Source organism: Heliangelus exortis, chromosome 1 (genome assembly GCF_036169615.1).
Source record: "Heliangelus exortis chromosome 1, bHelExo1.hap1, whole genome shotgun sequence".
NCBI lineage: Eukaryota > Metazoa > Chordata > Aves > Apodiformes > Trochilidae > Heliangelus > Heliangelus exortis.
In genome coordinates, this window is record NC_092422.1 from 23247190 (window position 1) to 23274389 (window position 27200).

A 27200-nucleotide genomic window follows, 5' to 3' on the forward strand; every position below is an offset into this window, starting at 1 on the left:
AGGCAAACTTGAAGTCCTTAGCTGCTCCTCTCAGGACATCCCTTTCATCCCTTTCACCAGCTTTGTGCCCTCCTCTGAATTCATGCAAGGACCTTCACATCCTGTTTAAATTCTGGATCCAGAACCTCACACAGCGCTCAAGGTGAGGCCCCACCAATGCTGAATGCAGTGGGATAATCACCTCTTTTGAGCTGCTGGTTATGCTTTGTTCCACTTGACTCGTTTGTTTTCTCTGCAACACTTTGTATATTAATAGTGTTCCCCTGCCACACAGGGCTCCTCCAGGTTTTCCTCTGACTTGCTTTTCCTTGGTGGCCATCCCTGGGGGTGTTGCTGCCCCAGCTGCATTGCCCGTGGCTGCTGTCCCTCAGGAGGGCACAGGCGGCTGCACTGAGCTGTACCTCACCACAGGAGTGTGTTGGTGTCACCAGCCCTTGTGGCTGCTGCCTCTGGCTTACAGTCACCCAAGCAGAGGGTCAGTGTGCTGCTCAAGAGAGGAGCTGCTGTTTTCAGGTGCAGTATGTTACAGCAGTTTTGGAGCTGGCTGGAAATGGCTGTGACCAGCCCAGGGCTGTCCACAGCTGCTCTCACACAAGGGCACCTGTAGCCCCTTGGTAGCAAACCCCTCCCGGCTAGACCTTGTACTTATAGTGTTTGTCTGTAGGATTTCTCTCATTTATTTTGCAAGGTAAGGGCGAAGTAAGAGGAGGAGGCCTAGGAATAAGTGGAAAAGCCTGAAGCTTGTACAAACACTGAGTACAAACACAGTCGACATTCATTGGAGTTCCAAAGTGTAGTTCCGGTAACTTGCCGAGTAAATATGTTGCATTAATTTGGAGGGCCTGTCAGAAGTTGGAGAATTTTGTGTGTCACCTTGAATCCAGGTTTATGCACTCTTTAATTTTTCTGGGCTTCAGAAAAGCTCTGTATTTGCTTCATGAGAAATCAAGTGTCGCACTGGTAGTCTTCTTCTCGTGACAGCTTAAAGAGCTGCTTCATTCCAGCATCCCCTGCATGACTTTGCTTTTGCACCTAATGCCCATGTAAGCACCAGTGCTGAATGTGCTCCATCAAATGCTCTTTGGTGACATCATAATTATTCTTAACCCCTTCTCATTCTGGGAAGGGTTATATTCCTGGAGGACACTTCTGATTGAAGTAAGACATCCTTTTCTTGATTAAACTTTTCTACTTTCCAACCATTGCATCATGTGTCATTCTAAAGGGAATAAATGAGGAAGGTTCAATACTCTGGACCCAGTACCAAGTAAGAATAGTTTGTTAAAGAGTAAGGATTTTGGCTTCAGTTAGAGCAGGATGGTGGTTTTGCTTACTTCTGAATTTTTGTACATTTTGTTTTTGTATTTTTTTTTCTCCTACTTTTTTATTGGCCATGAGGCTTCTTTATATTTCTGTTTCAAAATGTAACATTGGTAAATACTGATTCTAGCATTGCAGTAGTAGTAAAATTATATATGATCCTACTTCTGTGAGTACAAACAACAAACAAACCCTGAAAATCAGACATTATTATAGAATGTGTAAAATGTCAGAGTAGGACATGTAGAACATAGAAACAATGTTCATTAGCATAGTGATGTTCTGGCCAGCAATGCCTATATTGCAGTGTATAATAAAGGCTTATTATACTTCATTGTATTTTGATTTTTATCTGTTCCTACTCTGTTGTTAGTTTTGTGATATTTTAGGCTTTAACCTTAAAAGCTGAGTATGCTGGCCTTCAAACCTAAGACCTAGGAAGATGCTGCTGTACAGGTTTCTTCTTGGATGATGTGTGTTTATCTAGAAATTCTTTGGAAAAACAATGCATCTTAACCTTATTAATAAAGTGTTTATTAAAATACTCAGATTGTAGCATGATCAGTTCATCAATACTATTATATTTAAATGCAAGTTGTACAGGGAAGAATTGGTCCTGTGTTCTAAATGAAGTTTTCCTTAACCACTGAGAAATATATATGAATCTTGGACCCTTCTTAATTTTTGCATGTTTATTTTCTTTCCAAAAGGAAAAATCTGCTCAGAATTCTCATTACTGTTTAAGATAACAATCCTCTTTATATATTCCAAATACTATCAGAGCTCTGCAGGGTAAGATGCTGTATACATTTATAGGTTTTCCAGTGAAAGAGCGTGAGCAGACTATAAAACGCAGAAGATCTTGCAATTATTTTGGAACTCAGTGACCAATCTACTGAACATAGAGCATATATTAGACTTCTAATTACATAGGAAATTAACCATTTGCACCACAAATGCAACCATTTGAGCATTTATATCACAGAGATAACTTGGAGAGTATGTGGCGAAAACAAGAAAAAAATTCCTTTATAAAGCAGCAACATTTCCTTTAGGTCCTAAATTACTGGGCTAGATACTTTAGATACTAGTTAGATACTTTAGTACTAGTTAGATACTTTCAGATGGACTGAAAGGCATGTAATGTGTTTTCATTTAAAATTCTATTATTGATTTCTGTGGTAAATCTTGAGAATCATACTATTTTGAAAGAGTCACTAGAGCAGAAGTAAAATGTAAATTTACTTATAGAAATATAGAAGTATATAGTATAGAAGTATACCTATGTAAATTCACTTATAGAAAGGTAAAATTTTAAAAGGAAATGATTGAGAAAAAACTCCATGTGCTAAAGAAATGGCTTGCCATAATGGAATTATCTTAAATTTTCTCCAAGGCTCTGAAAAATTTCCTCCTGTTTATTAAAAACAGGCAAAACCAGTAGATGAGTAGTCATAACCATTGTTCAGATAGAGTCTGAAGAATCCCCTATATATAGGGAGTGAAAAGTAGATTTATGAACAGCACATGAAGGAGCAGTTAGAAACCAATATACATGTCAAATATACATATCAAAATGAGCAGTAGCAAATAGGAGAGTCCACTTAAAAAAGACAACCCTGTTTCTTACTTGTATTTTTATGCATATTTTTATACATTGTTGCTACATAAATTAGATGTGTTCAGTAATTACAGTCATTTCAGAGATTCTTCTGGTATATCTTTAGAAAAATTCTTCCCAGTTCAGCAAGTCAATACAAAAGGAAAGCTATTTTAGTATTCATTAAGAACGTAATAGAACTTAAAGCATTAAGGTTGATTTTATAAATGAATCTTGAATACTATTATTGTGTTCTATCCACAGAACCTTTGTATTTACTGAGCTAAGCTGTGAGGAACTCTGAAGTGCAATTGTTTTTCATAGAAAAAATAAAAAGTGTGATTGAGAATGTTTTTTCTTTTTCATTTTCTTGAAAGATAGCTTGAGTGCCACTTAGGAGAACAAATTTTTCAGTATGTATTTGTTTATGTTTTACTTGCTATTAAAGGAATCATAAAATTCTAAAAATATACAGCTGTTAGGTTTCTCATAACTCTGCTTTCTTTTTTTTGCTTTCTTCTCTCTGAGGTGTAATACTTTTGCATAAATTCTTTCAAAATGTATGCACGTGTAAGTTTCTCTGTAACAATACATATATCACACAGTTTAATTTTTATTTTTTTATGCTTTTCCTTCCATTCTCTGGCCTGCCTAGAGCTTCTTCATTTTTATTTTTTTATTCAGAGTCTCTGTTGCACAGCAGTAGAAGTTGAGGATTTATATTTCCTTCAATTGGAGTAATTTATGAACCATACTGTGACTTAAAGTATTTTTTCTTGTTGTCCTCCCATCTGATTATGGGGTACAATTTTGTATGATAAATGCCATGATATTCCCTCTTCTGTGGCCAGGAACCAGAGGAAACAATTTTTACAATGGATAGTCTTTTTAATCATCTGTCCTTTACTTGAGAAAAGGGGCATAAATCAAAGTAAAGGGGCAGAAGACCATTATCTTCATCTCACTTAGTGGAAGAATAAAGAGGATTAAAAAGCATTCTTATGGGTGTTTGTGCTGTTGATGGGCATGAATTAAATTTAAATGCAGTTTTGAGACTAAGAAAGCTTTAATAGCTTTTTCTTAGAAACATTACATAAAGAGTAGGCAAATATTAGTAATTTCTACCAATTCTGTGAAAATAGCTTATTTGATAATTCAGTCGCCAAATTTATGTCCAAATCAAGTAAGTAATATGCAAAATCAGATATACATTTTTATTTGAGTATTATCTCAATGTGATGAATGACACAGCAAATAACCCTAAAATTTAAAAGAGGTTATGAAGCATAACCAGAATTTTTTTTTTTACTACATCACTGGTGTCACTGCACTCTGTATGCCACTTTCTGAAGCTTGCAGTAAAGTACTGAAAATAACCTAGTTTCTCTTCTCACTCTCATAATACAAACACAAAGTAAAGGCTTTTTATAAGCGTATTTTCTAATGGAGATTTTAGCAGCCTTTTGAATTAACAATTATGTCTTTGTTTCCATGGAAGCTAGCTTGAAAATAGCTGAGAAGCAGTGTGGTGGTATTAAGAACATAATGTTAGGGCTACATTGGGGAATTTTCCACTTGATCAGGTCAAGGGAATTTCAATTAAATAATTTGTCAGAAAAATGGTAGTTTGATCAAAAGTAAAATGTTAGAGAGTATTTGTTTTATTGAAGCTTTAGTTAGCAAACTCTGGCCTTGCTCCTCCCTCTCCTCAAGCCTTCCTATCCCAGATAGGAACTTTTTAACTTAGCATAAATACTGCAGTGGTAACTACACCTACAGGAGGTATGTGCTGATACCCAGGATGCTTTAGTTTGGGGGAGTACATTTCCGTGTTCATTAAGAAGTGTACTTGCACTCTTTGGAAATTTTTGGCTTCATCTTGTAGATTTGGAGTATGTGTATATAAGGAGGTTTGAGTTTATTTATTTATTTTGGGGGGATGATGAAATGTTCCTTTTGTAGCACCCTTGGATGTCTCAAAGCACAGAATCATAGACTCATTTAGGTTGGAAAAGACCCCTAAGATCACTGAGTCCAGCCATAAATCTAATACTGCCAAGTCCACCACCAAAGCATATTCCTAAGAACCACATCTACACATCTTTTAAATACCTCCAGGGATGGTGACTCAACCACTTGCCTGGCAATCCTGTTGCAACGCCTGACAACGTTTTCAGTAAAGAAATATTTCCTAATATCCATTCTAAACCTCCCCTGGCACTACCAAGGCCATTTTCTCTTGTCCTATCACTCATTCCTAGGGAGGAGAGGCCAACCCCCACCTCGCTACAACCTCCTTTCAGGGAGTTGTAGAGAGTGATGTGGTCTTCTCATCGCCTTCTTTTCTCCAGATGAAACAATCACAGTTCTTCAGTTGCTGCTCATCTCTTTTTCTCCAGGCCCTTCACAAACTTAATTTTCCTTCTCTGGACATGCTCCAACCCCTCAATGTCTTTCTGGTAGCGAAGGGCCCAAAACTGAAAAAAGTACTTGAGGTGTGGCCTCACTGGTGTTGACAATCACTTCCCTAGTCCTGCTGGCCCTGCTATTTCTGATACAAGTCAGAATGCTTTTGGGCACCCTGGCCACTTGTGCACACTGCTGGCTTACTCAGCTGGTTATCAACCAACAGGTTCCAGGTTTCTTTCCTCCATGTTTTTTTCCTAAACTGATACTAAAAAAGAGAAAAACAAAACTAAAATTAAAAAAAATATATTACTCCCACCTAAAAATATTTAAAGAGAGTTTAGTGCTTCAGATCTTCTAGTCTGTGAACTTTCAGGATGGTAGAACATGAAACTGAAATTCTGACCCTGCTGCTGATTTTAGGATCATTTTCTAGTAGCTGTTTTTCAACATCAGGAGATTAATAGAAGGTGATTAGTTGATACTGGAAGTTCAGCTATGGAAGTCAGTTCAAAGGTTTGAAGTATCATCAGCTGTTTGGCAGTGATTAATGACTGGGGAGGTTTGTACTATTCTCATGGGAGAAAATCTCTCTTATTTCTTAGGGAATAACTTAGTTACTTTCTGCTATCTCCACCCTCTAAAACTCTTTCCCAGCCCCAGCCTAAGGATTGCTGTGTATCTTCTGTAATGAAAAGAAAGGGCTTAGCACAGACATAACTTCTAATTACCAGATTCTGTTCTGTATTTAAGAAAGTGGGTAGTTTGTGTCATAGTAGTGAGTATCAGAAGAAAACCAAAAAGGAATTTATGCTTTTTTTCCTCTTCCCTTTTAATATTAGGTGGGTAGCCTTAATGCACCATGTGAGATGATAGGATCATTAAACACTGTAAAAAATGGAAACCAGGAAATCTGAGAAAAAGACAGATCGATCAATATAATTATTCATTATCTCTTTGCCAGACTCTTCCTTTATAGCTTGTAGAATGAAAACAATGCATATTTAATTTCAGGTGTTCAGCCAGTCATTTCAAAGAAGTTAAAAAATGCTGCAAAATAGGAATTCTGCTCACTATTTACTTGCTGGTTTTTTGATTTTTTTTTTTTTTTTTTTTTTTTTTTTTTTTTTTTTTTTTTTTTTTTTGTTATTGAGCTATGTTGCTGTGAAATGTTTAGTCTGTCCAGTTTTGGCTTTTGTTTCTAGTCTGGTACAGATGGCTTTGGGAGATACCTTGGGCTTCAGCAGCTGTTGCACTTGAAATGCCTTCTGAGAGTCCTGTTCTCTAACTGAGTCACAACACGTCCTGCTGTATTCTGTGCCTGCAGTACCTGCTCAGGTTGTTGTCCAGCCGTGCTTTTTCTTTGCACTTGTGGTTGGTGCATCCATTGGCTTCTTCCACTACTTCATGTTCAGCTCAAAGTCTGGTCATGTTTAGACCTTCCTGACTGAATCAGGTTAATCCAACTAGTGGCTCTCTGGCTGTAAATGTTCATTTGGACTATGTTGCATTAAACTGCTGTAGTTAGTTGAAGGAACATTTTCTTTAGCAAATAATGAGGATAGTTATGCCCATCATGTATTTTTCAAATATTTACTCATAACAATAGGCAAAATCCTTAAGAATCAGATGAATAAACCTGTATGAGTCAAACAATTTTATTTGCCAATGGAACTTCTTAAATCAGAGAATATCTTGGGTTGGAAGGGACCTCTAAAGTTCATATAGTCCAAGCCCCCTGCAGTAAGCAGGGACACCCTCAACTAGATCAGGTTGCTCAGAGCCTTGTCAAGCCTCACCTTGAACATCTCCAGGGATGAGGCCTTAACTATCTCCCTGGGCAACCTGTTCCATTTTTTCACTACCCTCATGGTGAAGAGCTTTTTCCTAACATCCAATCTAAATCTACTCTTTAATTTAAAACCATTGCCTCTCATCACTCCAGGCCCTTGCAAACAGTCCGTCTCCCCTCTTCCTGTGAGCCCCATCAGGTGCTGGAAAGTATTAGGTCTCCCCAGAGCCTTCTCTTCTCCGGGCTGAATAACCCCAGCTCCCTCAACCTGGCTTCCTAGGAGAGGTGTTCCAGCCCTCTGGTCATTTTCATGACTCTCCTCTGGACTTGCTCCCTCAGGTCCATGTCCTCTTGCATTGAGGGCTCCAGAGCTGGATGCAATGCTCCAGGTGAGGTCTTACCAGAGTAAAGTGGCAGAATCACCTCTCTCAATCTGCTGGCCACACTTCTTTTGATGCAGCCCAGGGTGCACTTGGCCTTTTGGGCTACAAGCACACACTGTTGGCTCAAGTACAGCTTTTCATCCACCAGCACCCCCAAGTCCTTTTCTGCAGGGCTTCTTTCCAAAATCTCATCCCCAAGCCTGTACTGATTGTGTGGATTGTTCCAGCCAAGGTGCAGGACCCTGCATTTGGTCATGTTGAACCTCATGAGGTTCAAATGGGCCCATATCAAGTGGGATCATCAAGTGTAACTGCTTGTTCCTCATAAGAGTTATGTAAAACTGAAACCATATAACCAAGAACATCATCTAGATGCTTGCCCCAGGTGGAGGATCCAGTACTTGCTCTTTTAAAATTTCATACAATTTGTGAATGCCCAGCTCTTTAGTGAGGATCTTCTATCCTCAAGGGAGTCCACAGCTCCTTCTAATTTAATATCATCAGCAAATTTACTTAATGTACACTTGATTCGTGTATACAGATCATTTATAAAAAATTTAAAGAGCATTGGCTTGAAAATTGAGCCCTGGGGATCACTGACTGGCCACCAGCATGATATGACCTCATTTACTATAACTTTCTGAGCCTGCCCTGTCAGCCAGTTTCTCACCTGTTGTATTATGGACTTGTCTAGCTGTAACTACACATTTAGTCCAGAAGAATACTGTGAGAGACAGTATCAGAAGCTTTGCTAAAATGAAATAAATTTAAAAACCCCCAAAACCCCACATCCACTGGCTTCCCATAGTCCACTAGATGGGTGACCTTGTCATAATAGGAAATTAAGTAAATTAAACAGGTAATTATAGAGAGGTTGTTGAGAAAAAACTGCCATGTAATGAAGTATTGGTAAATGTACCAAGCATGAAGCACCTGTCTTACAGCTGATGGCCTAACTTTTGGAGTAGGAAATATTTATTTAGCTAATTCATCATTAAGAGTCAATGTTCATATGTCTACATTCCTGCTATGTATGGTTCGAGAAAAAAAAAATCAGGTTATGGATCTGAAGAAAAAGAGATATTATGTTATTGGTTAAAGATACTTATTAATTTAATAGTTATTAATAATTTTCAGATAGAGATTATTAAAGATAGATTTTGGTATGCAACTATACTGTCACATAGGTTTTAAGACAGTTGTATTAAAGAGATGGGCACCCTAAAGCAATTAAAAAGAAAGTGGAAAAAATTAACTCTCATAACACTTTGCAGGATTTTTTAAAAAATCCATTCTGCCAGTGGTCTGATGTAAGCTTTAAATACTACTTAGGATATCTAATTAGACATGAGATATGCATGTAGTTAAAAAATGTAACTGTACAAAAGATTAGAGGGTTTTTTCACTGTTAAAAGTACTAAGAGGGTGTGCTGAATACTTTATAATGGAGAAGTTTTGATGCATTTTTAAGAAACCTGTAAGTTCTGTTTTTTGTAGAAACTATCAGAAGGATGAAACAACTCTGTCATGAAGAAAGGCTGAGAGAGTTGGGGTTATTTAGCCTGGAGAAGGGAATCATAATTTCAGCCTTTCACTACTTAAAGTTGAGGGACAAGAAAGATGGGGACAAACTTGAGCAGGACCACTAGCAACAGGGCAAGGGGGAATGGTTTCAGTCTGAGAGAGGGTAGATTGAGACTAGATATAAGGAAGAAGTGTTTTACAATGAGGGTGGTGAAAGGTTAAGTTACAGTTAAGTTTGGCACCAGAAACGTCATTGACACTTTTTGGAGGATAAATTGATAGAGTCAAGCACTTTCAAGTAATAAGTGTTTTTGACACTTCTATATTTCATTTGCAAACGTTATGGTTCTGAGGAGATGTAACAGCCTCGTTACAAAAAATTAGTTGTTTTCTAGAGTACGCCCTCTTCTTCTTTGAGAGCGATGCCCACTTTACAACTAAGCTATTAATCTTTTTCCAGTCATTAATGGCAGTCAGATTTTGGTTTTGCAGTTTTTCTTCTGCTTTAATTCTGCTTTAATGCTGTTTAGCTAAGTATGAGGAAGTGCATTTCCCTGCTGCCTATGCGCAAAAAAAAACAAAAACCAAAAAACCAAAAAAACCAAAAAAAACCCAAAAACCCCAAACAAACAAAAAACCCCCAACCCCCCCCAAAACAGAAATAGAATAATTGTATAGTTACTTAGACCTTCTGAATCAGAATGAAGCAATCCATTGTTTATAACTTGTAAAAATCAGGACAACTTAATTGGCTACTGGGGTTGAAAGTTCTTGTAGTGCTATTGACATGATTGAAAAACCCATGAGACTCTGGCACAGGCTGTCCAGGGAAGTCGTGGTTCCCCCTCCCTGGAACTGTTCAAGGCCAGGTAGGATGGGGCTTTGAGCTACCTGGTCTAATGGGACCTGTCCCTGCCTCGTGGTAGGGAGGTTGGAACTAGGTGTTTTTTAATGTCCCTTCCAACCTAAACTATTTTGTGATTCTCTGAAATACCTGAACAGTATTGAGGTATATTCTCTGAACAGTTAGTGTTTTCATTAACTGAAACAACTGAAAGTTTGCAGAGTATAATGCTGATTATTGCATGTATTCAGTAAATCAAGAATCTAGTAAGATTTGCCATTTAATAAAAGTTGGGTGATGCATTGAAAAGGGAGATGCTTGAAATTTTTATCAAGATTGTACAGTCATTTAGGTGATTACATTCTTGCAAAGTTGTTATCTGTTTACACATGGTTTGAATTACTATTTAACTTGGCATACTCATTTCTGATTATCATCCATTTGATTAAAGAGCAACTGAATACATTTTCTGTTTTCCTAGTTGAGAATGGTTTCAGAAGACCTTACTTTAGAAGGAGCTTTTATGGGTTATTATTTATATAGCTATGCTGTCTCTATTTATATAACTGTTCCATTTCCTCTTTAGTAACATTTCCACCTAAAAGTACTGGTATTGTTTTACACTGCCCAAAAGGAGACATCGAAAGGGGGGCAAAAAATAGCTGAATCCAGCCATTTGAAGAAGCCTTTTTTTAGAAGTAATTTCCTTTACTTTTACTACTGCTTAGGATTTCATAATTTTCCCTCACAAACCAAAGATGTGTGAGTGCTTTTATGATGGAAACCCAGTCAAATATCAAGTTTGACTCGTCCCTTGTGTGAATTATTTCTATTTCAATTTTAAGACTTTTTAATTTCTGTTAAGTGAATAGAACGGTGAGGGTTTTTCTGTTTTTAATAAAGAAGGTGTATTAAACTACCTTGCATTACAATTTCTTTCCTAAAATGTGATTGAGGAATATGTTGCCCATCTCCAAATATAATCACTTCTCACCAAAACTGATTATTTTATAACAAAGTCTTCATTAATAAGGCATGGTTACATAGAAGAAGTGTAATTAAAAATGGGTTGTAAGTCTATACCTCTTTTCTTACAGTCCCCTTCCACTCCCCCCTTTTGTGTTTTTGAATCAGAGACACTTTTTATTTTATTAGTAAGTTAAGCATTTATGTCTACTGAGTAGAAACAAATCTTACATACTGAGAAAAAACCCATGACTTTTAAAACTAGACTACTGTGATCCTATTACAGTTTATCTTAAATTTATTAATATATTTTTATTTTAAATTGTATTAAATATAAAGTAACTGAGGTTAAAGGAATAATCATATATGTCTCTAAGAAATATCTCTTTTAATGCAATAAAGAATACTTGAATTTTCCTCCATATTTTAACATTTACTTTGTAATTATTAACACTTCAATTGTAGTTGTCTTGTAGTGAAATCAAATTATACATGATCTCAGCTTTACCCAGTTACATGATGTCTTAAAAAGAATGCTTAGTACCCATGAAGCTGTGTAATTAGTTTTTATCCTGGAGTGTTTGAAATTTGGACTCCAGGAATATTGTTTTCAACAACTGTGTCTGAGTCTTGGAGACTGAAGTAAGAATGCATCCTTAAGTGTTCCTTCTAAGCTTCAGCCAGCATTAGTTGAGTAAATGATGCATAAGTATAGCATCAAACATGGAAAAAATGTGAAGATGTGAGGGAGTATATTGCTGAAAAGGTACATTACCTGTTAACCATATTTTTATAAGCACTTATCTTGTGTTTTTTAAGTAAACTAGATAAGGGGATAATGTGTTGCTGAGATGTTGATTACCTTTTTTTTTTGTTGATGTTTCTTAAATGTTTTTGGGAGAAGAGAGCTTAGTATCTTAAGTGTTTATTAGTGGCATTATCCTTTCATTTAAAACTGTATTCAGCAGTTATGTAAATACATATAGCTTATGATGGAAATCATAAATTGGAAAGGACATATGTGGTGCTGTCAGTAGAGAAACATGGTGCTTTTACATTCTGTACATATTTACAAAATTAGTATGACATTTTTGAAGGTTTTTCAGGAGTCTTACTTCCTTCTGATCTCATAAATAGTAATAAAGGGTCTAACTTCATATCTTCTACCCTGTATTAACTGCTCTCTCACAAATGCTCTTATAAATGGTCTCACAGTTGCACTAGTTCTGTGAAAAATCTTTTTGGCACTTAGTAGCAATCATAAAAGCAAATATTAGCAATCATTAATAAAGAAAAGATTAGCAAAGCAAAGCATTTTCATGTATAAATTAATGATATATCCCTATTTTGAATGTTTTATTAATTTCTGGTAATGCCCAGTCTCAAAAGAATGTATTAGAATTATCAAAAAAGCATAAAGGATAAGAAGAATGATTAAATAAGGATTTCAGAGAAGGAGTGACTTTAAAAAGTGGGATCATTCCACTTGGAAAAGATATAACCAAATATATTTGAGACAGAGATGAACAAAGGGGAGAATGTGATAGAAAACACTTATTCATTGCTTTTCAAAATGCAAAAACTGGAGGACTGAAATGAAATAATCCTATAGCAGATGTATAATAAGACATTTTTACAAAAAATCTTGAGAAAACTGTAGGAAGTTAAGAATCCAAAGAGATGCAAACTCAGAAATTGATCAGGAAAATTAACAGATGGAAATCCATCAACTTGTTCAGAAAAAGACATTATTTCTGGATCAGAAAATTCCTATAGTGGGAGGCTGGGACTCTATAATGTCACCCTAGTGCACGGGGAGAAAATGCAGTATGTGTTTATCCTGTTCTTACACTTTTTGAACACTGAGATAGGTTAAATACACCTCTTTCCTGCTTTTATATTCTTGAACAGTAGTTCAAACAGAAACACCAGATGAACACAGTGGGACAAGCAGTGCAAGTGCAATATTGAGATTATTTTCTTTTCTGAACAGGGATTCCTACCACAGTAATTTGGTTTCATTTCCTAGTGGTTTTCATCTGTAGAAAAGTGGATGTATATTTTTCAAGTGCTAAGATGCTTTGTGTAACAAAATAAAGTCATAATACTTAGCAACAGAAATGAGGAAGAAACACATATACAGTATTAGAATAGATCAGAATTGCTTCTAACCAAAATTATGTTGCCTTTGCTTCTGGATCATGTAAAAAATGTAAGTTGTACATAAGATGATGTTTAGTTTGGGAAAGCTGAACAGTTAAAGAGATCCAGCAAGCTTCTTACAGAAGCAGACTCTCTGACTACTGATAAATTGTTTCTTATGCTTATTTTTGTACCTTTCTATTTCCTCCGTAAAATGATCTTTTGTTGTTAGAGTTGCATCTGACCTTTCCTCTTTTGCTGCATAATTCTGACCTTTGTTCTTGACTGTCAGTGTGGTGGCTGTAGTGCCTCCTTTAGTGGCTGAGTTTTTACTTTTTGTCCTTGCACAAAAAAGCCTTAAATCATTAATGACAGCAAAAACCCTACGGGAGACAAGTCATAAACCAGAGCAATTACACTATCCTGAGAGTAAAGGGGACAAGTATTGACAAACCTAGTTAAAAAAAACCCTTAGTCTTACTAATCCAAGTTTCAGTAACTGCATCTATAACCAAAAGGAGCTTCTTGAAATTTTTTAAAAAAACATTTGGCTAAGAGAAATTATAAAAGAGTTTTTAAAGCACGGTTCCTGTCCCTTATCAGTCTCCTGCTCAGTTTCGAGAATGAGAAAAAAAAAGTAACATATAGTATACCATCTCTTGATTTTCTTAAAAAAAAAAAAAAAAAGGTACCTACTGGCTTTACTTGAAAATTTAGATATGATGATAACAAACTTCAGGCTAGGAAAACTGAGAAGCCACAGGGGTTATATGGCCATTGATATGGAATCTTGCTGTTAAGCTTCACAGCTTTATAATTCATGTGTATTTGTAATGGTATCCTTCTATATTTTATCACATAGTAAACATCATTACAGAGCTGAAAATTATTGTATTTACTCAGAAATTATTAATGCTTGTAGTACTAATGAACTAGACTTATAAGCATGTTGTTAGCTGTAAATTGTGTATGACAGAATGCACTTTACAAGGGAACAAAGTAAGCTTTGAGTTGAGACTGTACTTGTTTATACATTTGACTTTGTGCTTATTTATAAAATATGGTCAAGAAGCATTTTTTACTTTAGCAATAATTACACAGGTTCTACAAGAAGCCTTTGATCGAGCTCCATCAATCAGTATAATTCAATTATAGATTAAATTATTCACTGGAATCTATGTATCTTTTTAACAGAGGTGGTCCTGACTAGGGCTTTCTTGCTACTGTTGCCTCCCTTTTGCTGAGTTATGTCACATACAGAGAATTAAATGGAACTATGTCACATGCCCAAGATTTGGTCTGTAATCGATAGAGTACAGAAGCTTGGAAGGGATTTTCACTGTGCCTGAGCACTGGGTTGTTTTCTCCCATATTAACTTCTGGGGAAAAGAAGGCTGTATTCTAAGCAGTTAATGCTTTTGGAATCGAATTAAATGGAAGATTGTTGAAAATAAGCGTGTTGAAATTGAGTGTAGAGCTTCACAAACTGATGTTGCCATTGGAAACTTTCAAAATATTGATACTAATAATTAATAGGCATCTCAAAATTATTGGTTTAAGCAAGCAGCAGCATGGTGACAATTAAAGACACTTCTTTGTTCTTCCCACTAAGCTCCTGTTTTTCAGCAACATGGAGAATTGTGCACAACTGTTGTGCACCTCTCACTTCAATATTGTTTGAGATCATGTATCCCAGGACTCCTGGGCTATCATTTTTTTATTAATTATTAATGTGAAAAGGATACTTTTGACACCTAGATGTATCAGCTGGAAAATGGCACTGTCATAACTAAATTCATCAGAATTCTTCTGCTTTTAAAAATTGCATAGCCATCTTTTATGGTGTCGAGGCTTTTCAGGGAGTGTTTTGTGACAAAAGGGAAATGTTTCATTTAAAAATAAAAATATTTAAAAACCCTAATGAAAGAAAAAACTAAGAGAAGGGTATACATGAGAAGGGGACACTTCAAATATAGATTACTTACTTTTAAAATTGGGAATGGAGAGCTTAATCTTAATGAGACAAATGTAACTAATTCCTTTTCTTACCGAACACTAGTGCCCTGGTATAAAACCAACATAAACTGGACTAATCATGTGTTATTTACCTGATTGCAGTATGAAGGCTACTTAGGTTAAACTTATTTTTCTATATGTTCAAATACTCACATCCTTTAGAATAAAAATTAGGTTATGTCTTGTTTAGCTGCTGAATATCTCAGGTAACTGAATTTTATTTAATATATATATGTGTGTGTATATGTATATATATATAGAGAGAGAGAGCCTGACAGAACAAGTACATCAGGAAAATATTTTCTCTATAGGTTCTCAGGAGGGACAGAGGACATACTTCTCAGTCCCTTTAGAGTGCACTGGATACAGATCTGCTTTGTAACAACAAGCAAGCGAAAGGTTGTACTGTCTAAGTTGTAGGGGTAAAGTGAGACCCTGGATGGGCCAAGGTCTGCCCATGCTCTGCTCAGAGCTCGTTAGCAGTGAGGAAATAGCAATTAGTGCAGTAGAGAACAATTGCTTTGCCTCCCTGATTAGCTCATGGGAAAGAGAGTAGGAGAGCCTGCAAGCTATTTTTTCAGGATTTATACATGATGTCTGTTTACAAGAAGACGGTGGGCTACTTATATCTTTGTCCTGATGGTATGTGGTTATTTTTATGATCTTAAGTGTGAAAAATCACATTTTTCTTTTATAATCTTTAAGTTGTGTGTCCTTGATGTACCTGGGAATCTCGCCACAGGCTACTCTGAAAAAAATCCAACATTTTCCAAGACTAAAATTCCATTAACTATGTTGTTGCAATTTATTCTAGTTACAGAATGCATCTGTGAAAGCAAATAAACAAAATTGCTTTGACAAGTACATTTGAGTAAAAACAAATGTTGCTATTGGTGAAAATAAAACCCAAATGTTTTGATTTACTGGAGACTTCTGTTGACTAAAACAATGTTTTAGTATTTTTGGGAAATATGCTTGTGTGTGAAGTTGGGGAAACAAGATACTGAGTGTTGTTGGATTTTTCAGTTGTTTTGTTTTAAAACCAGACACTGCTATCTGCCCAAAGATTTTGTGTGGTACTGTTAGTTGTGAAATACAAATTGGTTTACAACCGTGTAATTACCGACAGTTTAATGTTTCTCAGTCTTCCAACATAAAAAAGCAGGGAAGAGCAAGTTGAAGTTTTCTCTTAGCAAACTATTAAGGCAAACTGTTAACTTTAAGTTATACAGACTTGCTGTCTGTCTGGGTAGATCTGATGCTTGTCTCAGTAAATTGTATGTATACTTTACTGTAGTAGATCTACTGTAGTTTTCTATAGGTTGGTTTAATGCACACTTACATTAATGTTTGTACATAGACTATGGTGTAGTAGTGTACCTATAGCTCTAATTTTGAGGTATTCTCAACATATCTCTGCAACATTTACTCTCCATTTTATTTTTTATTTCATGTGTCCCATTCTGACTTTTGTTCCACTAAACAACTTTGGTATTTTCTTTATGTAATTTCTATTTGATTTTTATATTATTAGAGGAGCAAGTTAATTAAAAGTAATCTGACCTGGATAATTATATTTTACATATATTACCACAGTTCCAATGAACTGCAGTACTACAGCATTACCATAACAAATATAGCTCAAAACATTCCTTGATGTTCTGCTCTTTTTAAAGTAAATATTAAACTGTCATTTTAATCTATAAGGGTTTGTGTTTTGTTTTGGTTTTTTTGCCATGAAATTTCAGCCAAAGAATTCCAACACCACATCATGATAAAAGAAACCAGACTTAGTCGAGGGGACAGGTTTTCTGAGCAGCACAAAAAAATGATTTTATCCTTTTGTTGCATCGAAACAACTTAGAGTTTTCCTTCTAAGAGTCACTGAAGAGAGTTTGGAACAGCATCTCAAGATGCCTATTACTCAGTTTAAATACACAGGAAACTTTGTTTCTTAGGGTTCTTAGAGTGTTTCTTTGGGATGGTTTTCTAGAGTGACTTAATGTTACCATTACCCAAGCATTATCATTATCCTTATTTAAGTATTGATAAGTGTTATTTTGCTATTTTGAGCTATTTTGTTCAAATAGACAAACATTTCATCCTGGACTTGGGGAATACTGGAATAATAGGATTGGACTGAATGGGTCTTGACTACATGTTCTAAAATGTGCTTGTTTTTTTTTTGGAAAGCCCTCCAAAGATGAAACTTAACAGCCTCCTAAAGCAATATATATTGGGGCTGAGTTCTGGCTTTGCCATGTGAAACTGCAGGATGATTGTTTAGATAGAATAGCATTTTTTAAAATTTTTAAAATAAAACATCATCTAACAGCTAACAAACCCGTGTGTAGTTTTTTTTACAACAAAGGCAGTTTCAGGTTGACAATTTCTATCTTCTTCCTTTCATTGTAGGATATCTTACTGCTGGTGCCAGTGATGCAGTTTAGAACTGTCCTCCTAGAAATTCAAGGAAAGTAGATAGTTATCATAATAATTTTTACTGTCTCTTCCTGGCCTATGTCCCAAGACAGCTGATGTTCTGAGGCAGGTAACAATGACAACAGGACATTGATAAGTACATATTTACTCTTCATTCCTTACAGAGCCTTTGTTCTTTCACAATGTACATTGTCTTCCAAGCATTTCAAGTAATTTTTAAATGTTTCTCTTCATGCTTGGCAAAGAAATCTGAAATCTAAATAAAAGAAACACTGTAGGTATTATCAAAACTATTGACTTACAGAAAATTACTGTAGGATGGGGAAGGACATGACAGAATGCTTTCCCTGTATGATAGCAGTATAACATGCAAGCTTGTTTGAACTGGGGAATAAACATGCTTTATAGAGCACTGAGCAAATTTGGGCCTTTGATGTTCCGAGACAAACATCTCAGTGTGATATTTTTGGAAGAACTCAGCAGGCCATGCTCAAGGTTAGCTGGGCTTACATTCTTAAACAAAGTTTGGTTTATTGGATTATGATTTGATACTGTGTAGTTCACAGGTTTTTCTCTTCTGTACTTTGTTAAGAGTCCTTACACAAGATTCAGTAGATTTTACTGCATGGAACAGTGCTACTCAGTGAAAAAAAACGTGGAAAGTACATTTGAGGACAGAAGCCAGAAGTTTTAAACCACGGTGGATTGATCCCAGCCTACAAATAAGCACCCACCACCTGTTCCCCCCCCACCCCACACACTGCCAGAGAGCAAAAGCAGGAGTAACCTCTTGGCTTGAGCTAAAGGAAGTTTAATAAGTGTGTGGTGGGAAGAAGTACTGCAAAGACAATCCCTTGTCACCTTCCACAAGCAGACTGATGCCCAGCCAGTGTTTGTTTAACCCCACAGTGTTCTTGCTGAGTGTGATGGTGTGGCCATATCCCCGTGGTCAGTTGGGGTCAGCTGTCCTGGCTCTGTCCCCTCCCAACCTCCTGCCCATGCACACCTTGCTTTCTGGGAGATCTGGCACTATGTAAGCACTGTTCAGGAATAGGTAAAATTGGTGAGTTTTTGGCACAGTTTCATTCACAAACAAAATGCAGTACCGTATAGGCTGCCATGAAAAAAATTAGCTCTGTCTCAGCCGAGACAGTACTCAACCTACAGGTGTGTCCTTCTCCCCCAGAAGATAAAATAAGAAATTAAAGGTAAATCTTAGAGTGAAATAATTCTAAGCTTGCATGATAACAAATTTAGAAGTTCCAAAAAGTAAACTGAACATATTAGTTCTTTCATATTTTCTCAGCAGGTGTAAGCTGCATTTAAATTATTTTGTTTTCTCTGAATACTTTAAAATTGTCAATAAACTTACAAGGTAGCATTGCTTCAGTGGCACACAGTATACTGTGTACATCTATCATTCAGGATAAAAAATGTTTTTGAAGCTAAAATGAATGAAGACTCCTTTAAGCCAGGTACTGTAATGTGGAGAATTATGTGCTGTTGTAGTGATTCACATGGGAATCAGTCTTTGTAGTGCTGTCATTTGGTTACAGCCCATTCTGTGGGTACTCTGGGAAAGGTTAATCTGACGTAACTGCAGATGTGCCCATCCAAGATAGTTGGCCTTTTATAGTCAGCGAAAAGTGCTACACGCCCAGAGATTTATTTTGTCCTAATGTTTCGCCTAAAACTAGTGAGATGAATCACTTTGCTTTCCATTGATGGTGAAGAGAATTTTGAAAATTACCCCAGATGTGGATCTGCAGCCCCGGAGGACCCCGTGTCAGGGGAGGTGACTGTTCCCACAGCAGCCGTGACTCTGTGTGCAGCCCGGGCTGGAGCAGTCTGTGCCTGAGGGACTGCACCTGTGGGAGGGACTCATGGCCCAGGGGTTCCTGAGGGACTCTGCCATGAGAGAGATCCCGTGTTGGAGCAGTGGAATGCTATGAGGATTCAACAAAAAAGCATCTATGTGTGGTGAACTGATTGAACCTCAACACTCTATCCCCTGTGCCCTTGAGGCAGAGGCAGGAGGGAAGCAATACGGGCCTGGGAAGAAGGGAGGGGTGGGGGAAGGTTCTAAATCTGGTTGTGTGTTCTTTTTCTCCTAATAGATTAAATTATTCTTTTTTTCTCCCCAAGCTGAATCTGTCTGGTTTTGCCCATGAGCATACTTGGGGAGGGAAAACCTCCCTGTTCTTGTCTGGATCCGTGAGAGATGGATTTATAGTTGGATTTCCTCCTCCCTGTCCCACAGTGAGGGGAGAGTGAGCGGAGGCCAGGTTGTTAACACCTGGGCCTGAGCTATGATATACACATACCTGTAATTTGTTTCTCTAAAGAACTCCAAGAATTAATAATTTAACGACAACAGGAAAAAATACATACTAGTTTTAAAAAATATTCACTTTATGTTTTTGTTATCTGTGATTTTCTCTGTAGTCATATTGTGATATTTAGGTTAGCTAGTGCATGTGATCAGCACACATTTTGTTCACTGGAAAGTTTAATTTATTTCATGTAGCATTCTAAACACTTATACTGAAAGAAATCTTCATGCGTGCAGCTGAAGAAGCAGTTTCCTAAAAACTGGAATTACTTCTATAGAAATTAAACATTTAAAAGTTTAATGACCAGGAAATAGTAGCTTGTTTTTCATCTGCCTGGGTACACCACCACTTCTAAAACAGATGAGGATGGTTGTCATGTGGATGGTGATGTACCCTCACATATTCTTGGCTTTGGGAAAGGTAGAGCAAGTGTGACAGTAGTTAATTGGGAGAGGAAAGGAAAAAGTGCCATGGTGCATATTGGACCTGGATGTTGTTAGCATTTTAATAACTCTACCTTTGTGATCATTCAGTTTTTCAGTGGCAGTTTCTGTCTAGTATTCTGTAATTTATATTCTCGATTTTTATCTAAGGAAAGGCACATAGGAATCCAAGTTGAAGGAAATTAGAAAGAAGTTCTTGTTTGATGGTAATGAACAGCAAATTTTAGAAATTTAAATGTTGGAAGACTTTCTTGCTTCTATACTTTTTTGGTCAGGACAAATAAAAAAAATAGAAGTCTATTAATGTAGATGGGGAAAATGGTTACGGTCTTTACCTTTGGGTTTGTTGTAGATAAGTTAAGTCAACACTTACAGTGTTTTCCTAGCCAAATGTGTGTAGTGATTGAATACAAGACAGGAAGTCATAGCTCATTACAGATAACTTTTTCTCCTTATATGCATCCTTGTAACTAAGATGACTTTTGAAAAAAACAAAAACTGCTGAAAAATGTATTAAAAATTAAAAGTAAGTTTCAGATGTACAGTTTAGTAGTTCTTAAGACTCCAAATCAGGGGAGGATTAGAGAGAATTATGTGTAAAATATTAAAAGTAAACACAAATGTCCAGTTTAGGTACCATGAAAGTTTTCCAATGGATGAGTGCAGATCATGGCAAATAGGATGTTGAATTTATTGATTTTGCTATATATTATTGTGTCATTTTCTCTTTAGCAAAATGGACTCGCGTTTTGCATTTAAAGAAAAAATACAAAATGCCTCTAAAATATATTTTATATTATATTGTGTGCACCTCTTAAGATCCTTATATGTTGCAGTTTGGATTTTTTAATCAGAGAGGAACTTCTTCAGCATTTCACATCTTCAGCATTTTGTTTTCTGTAATATCCCCCAAGAATAAGTTATGACCTCTGGTTTATTTTTTTGCTTTTTTTTTTTTTTTTTTCCTAATTGAGGAGCTCTCTATTACTGGAGAGAAGAGTGAGACTTCGTGCTCTCCACAGCTTCTTATGAAGGGGAAGTGGAGAGGGAGGTACTGAGCTCTTTTCATTGGTATCCAGTGACAGGATGTGTGGGAATGGCTCAAAGGGGCATCAAGGGAGGTTCAGACTTGCCATGAGGAAGCACTTCCTTACTGAAGGAGTGGTCAAATACTGGAAGAGGCTTCCAAGAGAGGTGGTCAGTTCCCCAAGCCTGTCAGCTTATTTGTTCAGCTTTGAAGTGGCCAAGCAGTTGGACTAGAGGATAATTGTTGGTCCCTTCCAACTGAAAATATTCCATTCTATTCTCTCTTCATTTTAATCCATTCTCCAGAACTTGATATGAAGAATCTGATTTTGAAGAATTCTGAAGTTCACAAGTAAACAATTTAATTCAAGATGTTCAGTTGCACATTTTATTCCATTTCAAGACCTGATCTGTATATGCTTTCAAACATGTAGACAACTTCTGTATTTTGAAAGAGTATTTCAACACTGTTGTAGCTTCAGAAGAAACATTTTTATTGCATAGGATAGCGAATGGCAAAATGAGCTTAATGTGGAATGGTCACAGTATTTAGAAAAATGGAGATTTTTGGTAGTGCAGCAGCTTTTGAGGACTGTGGTGTAGGTGAAGATAGGTTCTTGGAGCAATTTACAAGGAATGTCAACCTGTCATTGTAAACAACCTCAGTACAGGGGAGATAGCCTAATTTGCTTATAACTGCCAGTTCATTACTTCTTCAGGAGTTCTGTTTGTTAGCTGTATTCATCTGACTTGGAACTGTGATGTGAACATTAGTTTAATGCTTTATTTCTTACAGCTGTGTTGGGAAAGATGCAGAATATTTAAAAAGTGATAAATGAGCTTGTCAGTGTACAAGCAGTGATTCAGGATTCTTACAGTGGAAGCGTAGTCTTTAGTGAATATTAAGTGTTCATTTGAAGGATACAAAGTAAGACTGAGTGTATGACATAAGAAAAAAGATTGTGTATGAGATCTATAGTATGAAAAGAACACTGATGTATGGGAGGGTATACTGGCTCTTGCACAGATTTCTATCATAGTGTTCATACTGTACTCTGGCTGAAATTTGTCTTACTACAGAAGTCTTCAATGTTATAATAAAAATAAACTGCTTTATGACAATATGATTTCACTTTTTTGTGTGTGTGTATTGCGTCCAGAATTGTTCCCAATTTATAACGTTGCAGATTCATTATAAATTTTTACAATTGCCAACTAATAGTTTTTAATGTAGCATAATTAAGATGATTAAGGAACTGGAGCATCTGCCCTATGAGGAAAGGCTAAAAGAGTTTGGACTGTTTAGCTTAGAGAAAAGGAGGCTGAGGGGTAGATGTCATAAATGTTTATATCTAAAGTGCAGGTGTCAGGAGGATAGGGCCAAACTCTTCTCTGTGGTGTCCAGTGACAGAACGAGGGGTGATGGTCTCAAAGTGGCACACAGAAGATACAGCCTGAATATGACAAAATACTTCTTTTCTCTAAAGATAGCAGAGTACTGGAACATATTGCCCAGGGAGGTTGTGGAGTCTCCATCTCTGGAGGGATTCAAACCCCACCTGGATATGTGTGTTCCTCTGGAATCTGCTCTAGGGAATCCTGCTCTAGCAGGAGGGGATCTCCAGAGGTCCCTTCCAGCCCCTACCATTCTGTGATTCTGTGATAGTTATTTAAAGAAGTATCCGCAGGGACTCAAAAATCTCTTTTCTGGCTGATAATAGCAGATTTGAGAGCCTACAATTCTATAAATCTATGAGTAAAACTATAATAATGTTGTATTCTTTGCACTTGCTAGCTTTACTCTTATATGTTGCCTGGCCAGCTGGTACCATAAAAATCTTTGCAGCTCACAGCAGTTGGTGTGTTTTAATTGCATTTAATGATTTTTGGATCTTCAGCAAGCTATATCATTTTATTAGTATCTGCACTTGTTAACAGCTCATTTTCACTGTGGTTCTCCACTGATTATCACCCTCTGTTGTGAAGACAGACTGGTTATTTCTCCTTTCTCGCTGTTTTGCTTGGGAAATGCAGCTGCAGAAATATTGTTAGAGAATGCTTTTATTTGTAGTGAATGTTCTACTTCTTTTTGCTGGCTGGATTATGTTTTATTTTTAATGTAACAAAGAAGAGGAAGTTTCTTTATGTTACTTCTTGAACACAATTTAGCCATGGTTATTAATTTCTTGTATACTCACTTAATTTTTTTCTAGATTTTCCTTGTGTTCTTAGACATTTCCTTGTATTCTTTTTGTCATGACTGTCAATATTTTTAATTTATGTTGTTTTTTGGGACTATGAGTTTAAAAAAGTAACCTTCCCTCTATCGTCTTAAATTCTGTCATCCCAGTTATCAATTCATTAATTTATTTCCTTTATTGAGGAAGTTGATTTTAATTATAACTATGATCTTTGTTAGTTGCTGATATATTCTTAAAATGCAAATAAGGGTAAATTAGGTACATTTTAATGAGTTTCACTGAATGTCTTCTACAAGTTCCTGTTTTGTCTCTGAATGTTTTTAACATCGTCTCAAAGAGACTTATTCATATGGAGAGATTTCTGAGAAAATAACAATCCAGACTGCTGGAGAAGTGCACACAAGATACTGCTGTTTTCAGAAATAGAAACTCCTCCTGGGTTTCCTCTGTGAAACTCACTTCATGATTCAAAAAAAATTATTATAGAAATCCTATTCTTGTGATTTTTACAGTTTTTTACTCTTGGTACACATTATATGTTTATCAAATAAGCAAATGTATGATATGCAGTCACAAGTTCTAAACTAAAAGACTCTATCATAATTAGGATAATATTTATATTTTAGTGTAATGAAACGCCTCTGGGAACTCAGGATGCGATAGGTTTATATATGTAATATATTAGAAGATTTTATGTTAGCAAGTCATAAACTGGTTATTAGCAATTACTTGATAGAGGGAAATAATTCCTAACTAGATAAAAATTATGAATTAGGGTAGAAGCCCAAAGTAGTCTTTGCTTAGTTGTATTATTTTTCTCTGAAGATTTAGTCTGAAAGATGACTTTGAATATTTGGATCAGTTTAATCATTAAAAAAAAAGTTTGTATAGTATTGCAGTTTGCTTTTTGTTTGGAATTTAATTTGAAAGCAATGCCAACTGCTTTTAAATGGGGTAGGAAATATCCTTCTATTAAAAGTGACCATTGAAATTATGTACTTATAAATGAGACGAATTATTTGAATAGCTTTAATTCAAAACATAATATTGCAATTTTAATTAAATAATTTCCTGAAGCAACTAGAAAAGAATGTCTTTATGCCATTTTAGAATTAATTTATTCTGTTCTTTTGCCTTTTGCATGGAAATGCAACATTGGTGATTTCAGAATTCTTTAAGGTTGCTAGGGTAAAGCAGGATGTATGAGTCTCAGGCTTTGTTTCCTTCAAAATAGGAACATGTTTCTGCCATTAGAAGGGTATTGGTTTTTTAAACTAAGTTTCATTATCAGTTCAATAAGGTGTTTTGCGTTCATCTTTTTGAAGTTACACCAGACTGATTGAAATTGATCAGCTCCATTTCTTAAGGTATACTTGATCTTTACTATTATCTTTTGCAAATTTTTTTTTACCTGTCTGGTACTTGTGCTCTTTAATTGCAACTAGGGACTTTGGATAGCATTTTGCAAGTATCTGGGAAGAATAGGAGTCAGGCTGTAATTTCATCATTACTGCTGTTAAAATAATTTAACCCCAGTGCTTTTTTCTTTCCCATTTCTGTCTTGTCTTTGCACCAGCAGTAGATTTCCTTGGCCACGTGATGAGCTGCTCTGTGGTATAATTAATCAAGTTTCTACTGTGTCTCCTTTGGCCCAGAGCAGATCACTGATTCTTTTTTGAGCATGACTGTTTGGGAGGTACAAGGGAGAGGGCAGTAAGGTCTTGAAAACTTGTAATTAAGGGCAGATATTGGCTTATAAAAGAAGGAAACATAGCTAAGTTGTTTAAGTGTCTTTGTGTTTCTGAGTAGGAATTTTTTTTCTTCAGAGAACTGTAGGAAACCTTCAATTCCTACTGGCCTTTTCAGGTTCTGTTTCTTTGCACTACACCTCTCTGGGCTAAGCTACCATTTCAGTTTCTTTTTAGGAAGGCATGTTTGAAATATATTTTGATTTTATTTTATGAAAGGGCTTTATTCAGTGCTATGACAATATTGTAGAAAATACTGCAAGATATTAATGTGTATATGATGTAGGAGCTGTTTTGCATAGTGTGATTCTAGTTTGCTGCCTCAGTTTCTAGCTGTGAGTTTCTCTATCAAAATTATCTCCCTCATAGAAAAAATACTCAGTGTCAGTCACTATGAAGATATGGAAGGCACAAAACTATAGGTTTCACAATGTAATTTTTTTTTTCTCTTTTCGTAGCTGGTTGGTGGCGAATTTGATCTAGAGATGAACTTTATCATCCAGGATGCAGAGAGCATTACGTGCATGTCAGAGCTTTTGGAGCACTGTGATGTAACGTGCCAGGCAGAAATCTGGAGTATGTTCACAGCAATTCTCCGTAAAAGTGTCCGTAATTTACAGACTAGCACAGAAGTTGGCTTAATTGAACAGGTACTGCTGAAGATGAGTACTGTGGACGACATGATTGCAGGTATAAATTGTCAACTGATAAATAACTATTGCATTCTTGAACTGTCAACATTTTGTGCTTAAGGAAGAGTTTGGGATGTCTTTTTATTAAAAGCGCTGGTTTTGCTACCACAGCAACTGCTTTTTTTATCAGTTTCAGAAAAAGGGTGAAAAATATTCTTATTTTCAAATATATGTATATATATTGTTTAAAATAACAGATTGTTAATTCATATGAGGAGCTAATGTTACCATAGTGATTATAAACCAATTTTGAACATAATTAAGAACAGTATATTTTATGAACTTTCAAGGTAATGTTTTAGTTCTTTAAATGCATTGATCAGTTTGAATTTCTCAGGTGTTAGAATTATTATGATCCACTTTAAATATAACTTACATCTGACAGCATATAAGAAATTTTTCATAGCCTTGAATGCTGGAAAATTGGACTTTTCATAATGTGTAGCTCCCTGTAATATCTCTTTGTTTTTATACTTGTGTTTCATAACATCCTGTAATTTTTTACAGCATTAAAAAATTGCCATATTTTGTTTGCTTACTGAAAAGAAGTGTTGAAGCTAAGGTTTACAGAGTACTTGAAAGTTTTTTATTCTCTACTATGTCTTCTCAGAAGTAGGGTACAGACTATAATAATGAATTAATTACTTAGGGGAGTAGGCTTGGTTCTCACATTTAAATATGGCAGCTAAGAGCTGCATAGGATTAGTGTTTATCTACTCCTTATTTTTCTCATGAAGAAACTTAAACCAAGTAGCTTCTTTAAACTCAGTGTGAAACTAGTTAATTTTTATGTAGTTTGGTACTGATAATAATTGAGAGAGGGAATCTTGAAAAAAATTTTAGCTGGTGATATGATTCCTAACATACATTTACGTTTGTGGAACAGTAAACCAGCAAGGATTTCAGACCAGAAACAAGAGGAGGATAAGAGCAGCATGAAAACTGGATTATTCATGAATGATTTTTGTCCTTGGCTTTTTACACAGCATGAAGGTGTCTGTAATATAAAATATTTGAAAAAGCTGCATTCTGTATATCAAAGCAAGTCACAGTGAATGCCATGTTGATAAGAAATGTATGTGGAAATGCTGAAACAGAAATGCTATACTAAATACTGTACTATGAGTTTCAGACTGAAGTATAACAGACCAATGTTTTTCACCAAGGATTTTTGTATAGTACTTTGCTATGTGACATATAGAACTGTGATGATGTCCCCTTTTGAGAGAAATTTTAAAAAATGCTGAGCTGATTGTAGAAGTCAGAAATGAGAAGTGTAGCATCTGGCTTCCAGGAGCAATTTGGAATTAAAAAATCTGATT

At 36.0% G+C, this 27200-nt stretch overlaps 1 protein-coding gene across 8 annotated transcripts in view; it reads left to right on the forward strand.

Moving 5' to 3' along the window:
• The window catches only part of NBEA (neurobeachin), a 460838-nt gene that overhangs the window by 49610 nt on the left and 384028 nt on the right, over nucleotides 1-27200 (forward strand). For all 8 annotated transcript variants that reach the window (XM_071737478.1, XM_071737489.1, XM_071737508.1 and 5 more), the window contains exon 2: nucleotides 25645-25876. In XM_071737478.1, coding sequence (XP_071593579.1) covers nucleotides 25645-25876 — 232 coding nt within the window. The remainder of the gene's footprint in view (nucleotides 1-25644; nucleotides 25877-27200) is intronic.